Source organism: Passer montanus, unplaced genomic scaffold (genome assembly GCF_014805655.1).
Source record: "Passer montanus isolate IOZ18808 unplaced genomic scaffold, ASM1480565v1 scaffold303, whole genome shotgun sequence".
In the NCBI taxonomy this organism is placed as follows: Eukaryota; Metazoa; Chordata; class Aves; order Passeriformes; family Passeridae; genus Passer; species Passer montanus.
The window spans coordinates 30,583-40,490 of NW_024367742.1; the positions used below are offsets into that span (position 1 = coordinate 30,583).

The following is a 9,908-nucleotide window of genomic DNA, read 5'->3' on the forward strand; positions in this document are numbered from 1 at the left end:
GAACCCGGGGGGGCTCGGGGGGACGCTGGGGGGCCCTGGGGTCACCCCCTGTGCTGTGACACTGCAGGGACACCCGGGGATGGGACACCCCAGGCTGGGACACCCCGGGCCGGGACCCCCCAAGCCGGGACCCCCCAAGCCGGGACCCCCCGGGCCGGGACCCCCGGGACCGTGCGGCGCAGCCGGGCTGAGGACGGGACCCATATAGAGCCTGGGGACAGCGCGGGCAGCGGCCACTAGGTACGGCCTGGGGACACCGGGGACACTGGGGACACTGGGGACACTGGGGGCACTGTGATACTGGACTGGGGCAGTGGAGGGGCACTGGGACATGATACTGGGGCACTAGGGTGGCACTGGGACATCACTGGGATGGCACTGGGACATTGGGATGGCACTGAAGTGTCACTGGGATGGCACTGGGGTGTCACTGGGTTGGCACTGGGGCATTGGGATGGCACTGAGGTGTCACTGGGGTGTCACTGGCTGTAACTGGGTGTCACTGGGACATTGGGGTGTCACTGGGTGTCACTGGGATGGCACCGGGGTGTCACTGGGTGTCTCTGGGGTGTCACTGGGTGTCACTGAGGTGTCACTGGGACATTAGGGTGTCACTGGGTGTCACTGAGGTGTCACTGGGACACTCCCCGCCACTCCCCAGGGACAGGGACAGTGCCAGGGCCAGGGTGGCCCTGCTGGCACGGGGCAGGGCCAGGGCTGTCCCCTCCCCTGTCCCCAGCGCTGTCCCTGTCCCTTGTCCCCAGGAGTGGCCGCGGCAGCCGGACGCCAGCGCAGATTTTTTTATTCCATTTTCTAAGATTTTGGGGCCGCCCAGAATCCTTTTGGGATTTTTTTATTTGATTTTATTCCCACGGGCAGGTCCCCACCGAGGGGGGAGGTCTGGGGACAACGCCAGGGCTGTCCCCTCCCCCTGGGGACCTCAGGGCAGGTGACACTGGGGACGCTGAGCAGACCCCCCCTCACTGCCACCCCCGGGTGCCCAGGGCAGGTGACACGTGCCACCCCCCCCCCCCCACCTCACTGCCACCCTTGGGGGGCACCGGGGACACTGAGTGACACCTGCGTGCCCCCACCCCCACTGCCAGCCCCGGGGGTCCCCAGGGCGGGGGGCACTGGGGACACGGAGCAGCCCCCCCCTCACTGCCACCCTGGGGTGTCCCCTGGGCCCCCCCACCTGTGCACACCTGGGGGGACACGGGGAGGGGACACGGGGGGGGACAGGGACACTCGCGTGCACACGGACACGGGGAGGGGGGGACAGGGACACGGGGGGNNNGGGGAGGGGCTGGGGGGGGGGTGGGTCCGGGCGTTCCCGAACATTCCTGAGCATTCCCGGGACGTTCCCGAACATTCCCGGGGGTCGGGGCAGCCCCGGGGAGCCGGAGGGAATCCGGGATGGCAGGGGGTGCTCGAGGGGCGCGGGTCCGGGATTCTGGAACATTCCTGGGACTGGATCCGGGGTCCTGGAACATTCCTGGGACTGGATCCGGGATCCTGGAACATTCCCAGGGCCAGATCTGGGATCCTGGAATATTCCCAACTCTGGATCCGGGATCCTGGAACATTCCCAGGGCCGGATCCGGGATTCTGGAACATTCCTGGGACCAGATCCGGGATCCTGGAATATTCCTGGGACCAGATCTGGGATCCTGGAACATTCCTGGGACCAGATCCGGGATCCTGGAACATTCCTGGGGCCGGATCTGGGATTCTGGAACATTCCCAACTCTGGATCCGAGATTCTGGAACATTCCCGGGACTGGATCCGGGATCCTGGAACATTCCTGGGGCCGGATCTGGGATTCTGGAACATTCCTGAGGCTCAGTTTGGGATCCTGGAGATTCCCAAGGCTTGGTGGATCCGGGATCCTGGAAGATCCCAAGCCTCGATCCCAGATTCTGGAACATTCCCAAGGTTGGATCCATGGATTCCCCAAACATCCCGCGATTCCCGAGGCTCACTGGAGCTGGGGGAGGCTGGACCAGGATGTGGGAGCATTCCCGAACATTCCCGAGCATTCCCGAACATTCCCGGTATTCCCGGGATGTCGCAGGGAGTGGGGACATCCCAGGGACGGGCGGGAGTCGGGGGACACTGGAGCAGGATCTGTCCCTGTCCTCTCCTTGTCCCCAGTGCCACCCGCGCTGCGCCAGCGGGACCCCGTGGGGACCTCCTGTCCTTGTCCCTGTCCTTGTCCCTGTCCTTGTCCCTGTCCTTGTCCCCATCCCCATCCCCGTCCCTGTCCCTGTCCCTGTCCTTGTCCCTGTCCTTGTCCCTGTCCTTGTCCCCATCCCCATCCCCATCCCTGTCCCTGTCCCCTCTCGTGTCCCTGTCCCCGGGTGGGATGGGGACAGGGCACAGTGCCACCCTCACAGTGTCACCAGCCAGACCACGCGGGCATCAAGGGGAGCGTGGTGGCCCTGGCGGTGACACCGTGTCCCCCTGGCTGTCCCCACCGTGTCCCCCCGGCTGTCCCCACCGTGTCCCCCCGGCTGTCCCCACCGTGTCCCCCCCGGCTGTCCCCACCGTGTCCCCCTGGCTGTCCCCAGCGTGTCCCCCCGGCTGTCCCCACCGTGTCCCCCTGGCTGTCCCCAGCGTGTCCCCCCGGCTGTCCCCACCGTGTCCTCCTGGCTGTCCCCAGCGTGTCCCCCCGGCTGTCCCCAGCCCCTCCCACGCGGGAAAAGCGTTTTTAAAAATCCCAAAGGACCGAGCCCGGCGGGGGGCCGGGGGTGGCAGTGAGGGACCGGTGACACCGGGACAGAGGGGACAGCCTGGGGGGCTCTTGGCACAGCGGTGACCCCAGTCCTGGCACAGCGGTGACCCCGGTCCTGGCACGGCGGTGACACCGATCCTGGCACGGGGGTGACACCAGTCCTGGCACAGAGGTGACCCCTGTCCTGGCACGGCAGTGACCCCGGTCCTGGCACCGATCCCAGCCCGGCCCCGGGGCTGCTGCCCTGCGGATGGTGCTGAACTCGATGGCATCGAAGACAAGACACTCGGACAAGGACCTGCCGGGAGGGGACAGTCACCGCCGTGTCCCCGCCCCTCTCCCGGTGTCCCCGCCCCTCTCCCGGTGTCCCCACCCCTGTCCCGGTGTCCCCGGCAGTGACCCCGGTCCTGGCACCGATCCCAGCCCGGCCCCGGGGCTGCTGCCCTGCGGATGGTGCTGAACTCGATGGCATCGAAGACAAGACACTCGGACAAGGACCTGCCGGGAGGGGACAGTCACCGCCGTGTCCCCGCCCCTCTCCCGGTGTCCCCGCCCCTCTCCCGGTGTCCCCACCCCTGTCCCGGTGTCCCCGCCCCTCTCCCGGTGTCCCCACCCCTGTCGCGGTGTCCCCACCCTCTCCCGGTGTCCCCGCCCCCTGTCCCGGTGTCCCCGCCCTGTCCCGGTGTCCCCACCTGGCTCCTCCCGCCGCTATTCCACGTCCCCGTTCTCGCTGTGGGTCCCGGTGGCCGCGGGCTCCTCGCACGGGGACAGCTCATCGATGGACGCCTGGTTGGTGATGCCTGGGGGCACGGGCAGGGTCACCGGGGCATGGCCCGGGGTCACTGGGACACCCCAGAACTTCTGTCCCCCCCGGGGCCACCCCCCTGCACAGCCCAGGGCCACCCGCGCCGCGTTTGTGTCACCTCACACTGGGACAGAGCTGGCCCTGAGCAGTTCACGGTGGTCCCCAAGCCCTCCCTGGTGGCCACAGTGGTGGCCATTGGTGGCCATTGGTGGCCGTGGTGGCCATTGGTGGCCATTGGTGGTCATAGTGGCTGTGGTGGCTGTACTGGCCATGATGGCCATTGGTGGTCATTGGCAGCCATGGTGGCCATTGGTGGCCATAGTTGCCATAGTGGCTGTGGTGGCCATGGTGGCTGTGGTGGCTGTACTGCCTGTGGGGGCTGTACTGGCCATAGTTGCCATAGTGGCCATGGTGGCCATGGTGGCTGTACTGCCTGTGGTGGCTGTACTGGCCATAGTTGCCATAGTGGCCATGGTGGCCATGGTGGCTGTACTGCCTGTGGTGGCTGTACTGGCCATGGTGGCCATGGTGGCCATGGTGGCCGTCCCCTACCGCTGGCCGCCCTCTCCTTCCACTTCTGCTTGTTCTCCTGGATGTGCTTGGTCCAGGTGGAGCGGAACCCGGCCAGGTCGGCTTTGACGTCCCCCAGCTCCAGGTGCTCATCCAGGGACGGCTGCCGCCACTGCGAGCTGGGGGACAACGGCGACAGCTGGCAGCGGGCCAGGGCCACCGCTGCCACCACAGGGCACAAACCTTGGGGACAGGGACACCCACCTGGGCTGCTGGGTGGCCGCGGGGTTGCCCTTGGCCTTGGAGCCGTCCTCGGCCAGCGGCGTCACCAACTTCTCGGCCACGTCGGTGAGCACCGAGAACGTCGGCTCCACGATGAAGTCGATGAACCCTGGGGACAGGAGGGGACGCGGTGTTGCTGGGGACACACCGAGGGGACGGCGTGGGGACAGGCCAGGGACAGAACCCACCCCGCACTCACCGATTTGTGACTGGGCCACCAGCGTGGAGGTGCGGTCGCAGAGGGGCGAGAAGGGCAGCCCCAGCTCGGCCTCCTTGTCCCCCTGGCAAGGCAAGGGACATCCGTGGCGTCCCCACGGGGTGTCCCCCACTCCCCCCGCCCGGCCCCGGCCCTACCTGCCGGAAGAACTCCTCCATGAGGGCCTTGGTCCAGCGGCTGTGCACCGCCCACTGCTTGGTGGGGTGGCTGATGTCGGCCGCGTGCAGCAGCAGCGACAGCACCTTGGACTTGTCCAGCCTGGGGACAACAGCCCGGCGCTCAGATTGTCCCCAGAGCCACCGCGCCAGCCCTGGGGACACACCTGGGGGCCGGGGACCACCCCCACCCACCTCTCCAGCTGCTGCAGCGCCGTCTTCATGGACTTGACCTGCTGGAAGTGGCAGGACATGTCGGTGGCCAGGACCATCTCGATGACCAGCGCCCGCAGCTCCCTGCGGGGAGGGAGGGGACACGGTCAGGGGACAGCGCGGGGACAGCGCGGGGACGGCGAGGGGACAGCGCGGGGACAGCGAGGGGAGCTTACGCGAACTCGTCCTTGGTGAGGTTGACGAAGATGTTGAGCTCCTCGTCCTGCATCAGGCGGAACACGGCGCTGATGTGGTGGTTCTCCAGCACCGAGCGGTCGTTGTACAGGATGGCGGTGTCCGACCTGGGACACGGGGACATGGGGACACGGGGCACGGGGACGGGACCCCCGCAGCGAGGGGTGGCCCCGGGGTGGCAGCACCGCTGTGTCCCGGCTGTGCTGGTGGCCCTGAGCGTTCCTCAGGTGTCCCCAAGGTGCCCCACGGTGTCCCCAGGACGGGTCCGCAGCCCTGCCTGGGACACGCCGTGCCACCCACACTGCCATGCCACCCGGGCCATGCCGTGTCCCTGTGCCATGCCGTGCCACCTGGGCCCTGCTGTGTCCCTGTGCCATGCCGTGTCCCTGTGCCATGGTGTGCCACCCGGGCCATGCCGTGTCCCTGTGCCATGCCATGCCCCTGTGCCACGCCGTGCCCCTGTCCCCGCGCCCTCACTTGGTCTGGATGTGGAAGCTGTTTGTTGTCCCCGTGTGCTCGAAGTCGTGGATGGCGGCGGCGAAGACGATGGCCAGGAGCTCGATCTCGGACAGGCAGTGCTGGGGACAGGGACAGGGACAGGGATGGGGACAGGGCCACCCCCAGTGAGTGTGACACCCCAGGTGTGCTGTGACAGCCGTGTGGGGACAGCGGGCAGCACATGCACCAGGTGCCACCCCGCGTGTGACAGCCAGACGGGGACAATCGGGCACAGATGTGTGCCAGGTGCCACCCCGCATGTGACAACCGCGCACAGACGCGTTGCAGGTGCCACCCCATGCGTGTCACCTGTCCCCGGTGCCACCCTGGGGACGTTCCCATGGCAACGAGCCCCGCCAGGCGGAGGGGAGCGGGCGGGTGGCGCGGTGCCAGCCCTGGGGACAGCGCTGTGCCCGTGTCCCCGTGTCCCCGTGTCCCGTACCAGCATGCCGGTGCGCAGCAGGAAGCAGTGCACGGTCTGGGTGACGTCGGCCGCGTGCACCTGGTTGTGGTAGGGGTTCCGGAACTTTCCGTAGCCGCCCTCCAGCGCCTCCAGCAGCGACGTCAGGAACGCGCCGGGAATCTGCCAGGGGGGACATCGGGGTGACGGGGGGGGACGGTGCCCAGGGGCAGCTCGGGGGTCCTGGGGTGGAGTTTGGGGGTCCTGGGTGGTCTTGGGGGGTCCTGAGGGAGTCTCAGGGCTCCTGGGATGGAGTCTGGGGGTCCTGGGGAGGGGTTTGGGGCTGTTTTGGGGGTTTTGGAGGGTATTTTGGAAGATTTTGGATGTTGGGTCACACCTTGAAGCGGCTGTTGAGGTTGTGGGGATTGGTTTTTTGGGGTATTTTTGGGGTTTTGGGGCGCCGGGCACACCTTGAAGCGGCTGTTGAGGTTGCAGGGGGTATTTTTGGGTATTTTTTGGGGTTTTGGGGCGCCGGGCACACCTTGAAGCGGCTGTTGAGGTTGTGGCGGGTGAAGAGCTCGAACACCACCGTGCGCAGCGAGTGCTCCTCGGCCGCGCGGTGCAGCGAGAACACGTCAAAGCACCACTGGTCCAGCCCCTGCGGGGACACCGGGGACACCGGGGACACTGGGGGTGGCCGGGAGTTCCAGGAATGCCCAGCAATTCCCAGTAAAGCCCAGTAAAACCCCAGTGAAGTCGGCAATTCCCAGTTATTCCCATTGATTCCCAGATTCCCCCTGATTGCCAGTAATTCCCAGTGATTCCCATTGAATCCCTTTGATTCCCAGAGATTTCCAGATATTCCCAATGATTCCTAGAGATTCCCAGTTACTCCCATTGATTCCCATTGAATCCCAGAGATTTACAGATATTCCCAATGATTCCTAGAGATTCCCAGTTATTCCCAGTGATTCCCATTGATTCCCAGTAAAACCCCAGTAATTCCTAGAGATTGATTCCCATTGATTCCCAGTTACTCCCAGATATTTCATTGATTCCCATCGATTCCCAGTAAAACCCCAGTAATTCCTAGAGATTGATTCCCATTGATTCCCAGTTATTCCCAGATATTTCATCGATTCCCATTGATTCCCAGTAAAACCCCAGTAATTCCTAGAGATTGATTCCCATTGATTCCCAGTTATTCCCAGATATTTCATCGATTCCCATCGATTCCCCGTTACTCCCAGTACCTCCCATTGCCTCCCAGCCATTCCCAGTAGCTCCCAGCAGCCCCCCGCGGTTTTGGGGTGGTTTTGGGGTGTTTGGGGTGCCCCGGTACCTTCAGGCAGTTGAGGACGGAGGAGGAGTAGCTCGGCCCCACGGCCGTGTACGTCCGGCGGAACATCCTGGGGGGAGGCAGGGCTGGGGGGTCTTGGGCTGTCCCCGCCGCGCCCCCCTGGCTGTGTCCCCACCCCGTGTCCCCTGTCACCTCTCCACGAAGATGCCGGCCTGCACGGCGTGCACGATGCTGCGGAATTTGGGTTTCTCCTCGGCGCGGCGGCCCTTGGCCCGCGCCTGCTGCGTGAAGGTGGCCGCCAGCCAGTCGCGCACCTCGGAGGGCACGGCCGCGTCCGAGCCCATGTCCCGCAGCTCGTCCTCCGTGTCCAGCACCTGCCTGGGGGGCACGGCGACACTCAGCGCGCCGCTGTCCCCCCCCGGAGCGGGGCCGGCCCCTCGCAGCCCCCTCCCCACCTGGTCTCGTCGATGCACACGGCCTCGAGCAGCGAGGCCGCGTACTCCAGGTTGCGCTTCAGCTCCTCCACGCTCACCTCGCCCGCCTCCAGCTGCTTCACCAGGAAACGGAGCCTGGGGCACCGGGACACCGGGGACGGGGGACAGGGGTTAGGGACACCCGGGGACAGAGGGGACAGGGAGTTAGGGACAGCCGGGGACACAGGGGGTCAGGGGCACCCGGGGGGGACAGGGGTTAGGGACACCCGGGGACAGAGGGGGTTAGGGACACCCGGGGACACAGGGGACCCCCGGCAGAGGGGGACAGGGGTTAGGGACACCCGGGGACAGAGGGGACAGGAGGGACAGGGTGTCAGAAATCCCCAGGGACAGGATGGCATTGACCCCCGGGGACAGAGGGGACAGGCGGGACAGGGTGTTAGAGACCCCCAGGGACAGGGGGGACACCCGACAGGAGGGGGACAGGGTGTTAGAGACCCCCGGGGACAGCCCCGGGGGGGGGACAGAGTGGCATTGACCCCCCCCAGGAGAGCAGGGACAGCCCCCAGGACAGGGACAAGGGGTCACAGCCCCCCAGGTTGGGGACAGGGGGGGTCACAGCCCCCAGGACAGGGACAGGGGGTCACAGCCCCCCAGGTTGGGGACAGGGGGTCACAGGAAGGGGAGAGGGGAATTGGGGGATTCCCGTCTGGGGAGTGCCACCCCCGTGGCACCGGTGGCACAGTGACATGGGGTGGCACAGGTGGCACAGGGTGGCACAGATGGCACAGGTGGCACAGGGGGGTACCTGCGTGGGGACACGGGCGCTGCCATCCTGCCCACGCTGGTGCCAGCACAAGGACACCCGTGTGGCCGCCGCGGCCACCGGAGCCACGCGGTGGGGAGGGGCCACCACGTCCCCCGGTCACGGCGACAGTGACGGTGACAGCGAGGGGGGCCGGGGGAGCGGGGGGGGGCACAGACGTCACCAGCGCTGCTGTGACCTTGGGGATGGCCATTGTCACCTTCCCGCGCCCTGCCACCCCTCGTGGGGACCCTCAGGGACCCCCCCGCGGGGACGGCCCAGCCTTGGTGACCCCCGTGTCACTCGTGGGGACAAAGGGACAAGGCACGGGGCTCGGGCTGTGCCACCCTGCCGGTGTCACCCCCTGCCACCATGTCCCCTGCCGGTGACCCCCGTGTCCCCAGGGCCACCCCACGGGTGACAGGGTGGCTTCAGGGACCCCGGGATTGTCACCCCCGGCTGCGGCTGCCCCTCGGAATGGGGGGGGGACGGGGGGGGGCTCAGGAGGGGACCGCCCCCACTTTGGGGACACACGGCCACCCACCTGAGGGAGCGACACGTGGGGACACACGTGTGACACCCCCAGAGTGTCACCCCCGTGTCCCCCCCCGTGTCCCCTGGCACGCTCAGGTGTGCCACACGCAGCCCAGGTGTGCCACACCTGCCCCGCCGTGTCCCACACGTGTCCCCACGCGTGTCCCCACGCACGTGGTGCCCCCCGGGCCGCCCCCGCCCCACGGGGACCCCCCCCAGGCGCCGCACGTGCCGCAGGTGGGCGCGGGGCCACGTGAGCTCCCGCGGCACAGGTGAGGGGGTGGCACCCCCCGGCAGCCCCCCCGCCACACGGAGGTGGCACCTGCGCTGTCCCCGCAGGGCTGGGGACACCCCGGGCCCCTCTGTCACCCCGCGGTGACACCCCCAGAGTGCCACGCCGGGGGGAGGGCGACCCCCAGGTCTGTCCCCAAGGGGGTCCCAAAGGAGGCTTGGGGGCACCCCGAGGGTCCTTGGGGACAGCCGAAGGTCCCAGGGGGCCTTTTTGGGGTGGGGGTGCTGGGGGGTCTTAGAGGGGAATAGGGTCCCCAAAGGGGGGTCAGGGGTGGGATCCACGGATGGGTCAGGGGTCTCAGTGTGGGGGTCCTGGTTTGGGGGTCCCGGTTTGGGGTTTGAGGGCTCTCAGTGTGGGGGTCCCGGTTTGGGGGTCCCGGTTTGGACGGAGGCCGGGCAAATTTAGGGTTTAAAGGTTCCGGTTTGGGAGTCCTAGTTTGTGGTTTAAGGGTTCCAGTTTGGGGTTCGGGGGTCCTAGGTTGGGATTTGGGGGGTCCCAGTTTGGGGGTCCCAGGTTGGGGTTTGGGGGTCCCA

The 9,908-nt window shown here is 67.2% G+C and overlaps 1 protein-coding gene and 1 long non-coding RNA gene across 8 annotated transcripts in view; one reads left to right on the plus strand and one right to left on the minus strand.

The window, feature by feature from the left end:
• Positions 1-65: 65 nt before the first annotated feature.
• Positions 66-837, plus strand: LOC120504833. The gene is made up of 2 exons (XR_005628127.1): positions 66-240; positions 765-837. It is a non-coding gene; the product is annotated as an uncharacterized LOC120504833 (long non-coding RNA).
• Positions 838-3,130: 2,293 nt separating this feature from the next.
• Positions 3,131-9,908, minus strand: part of PDE1B (phosphodiesterase 1B) — an 8,247-nt gene continuing 1,469 nt past the window's right edge. Inside the window, exons 3-16 of one of the 7 annotated variants that reach the window (XM_039714701.1) lie at positions 7,766-7,879; positions 7,503-7,688; positions 7,353-7,419; positions 6,552-6,668; positions 6,053-6,193; positions 5,590-5,690; positions 5,094-5,219; positions 4,900-5,001; positions 4,687-4,807; positions 4,532-4,613; positions 4,315-4,441; positions 4,093-4,229; positions 3,428-3,535; positions 3,131-3,233 (exon numbers count right to left, since the gene is read on the minus strand). In XM_039714701.1, the coding sequence (XP_039570635.1) occupies positions 3,444-3,535; positions 4,093-4,229; positions 4,315-4,441; positions 4,532-4,613; positions 4,687-4,807; positions 4,900-5,001; positions 5,094-5,219; positions 5,590-5,690; positions 6,053-6,193; positions 6,552-6,668; positions 7,353-7,419; positions 7,503-7,688; positions 7,766-7,879 (1,513 nt within the window). In that variant the 3' untranslated portion in view covers positions 3,131-3,233; positions 3,428-3,443. Of the gene's footprint in view, positions 3,234-3,427; positions 4,808-4,899; positions 5,002-5,093; positions 5,220-5,589; positions 5,691-6,052; positions 6,194-6,407; positions 6,669-7,352; positions 7,420-7,502; positions 7,689-7,765; positions 7,880-9,908 lie in introns of all 7 variants that reach the window. The other 6 variants (XM_039714700.1, XM_039714699.1, XR_005628131.1 and 3 more) reach the window with 6 other exon arrangements.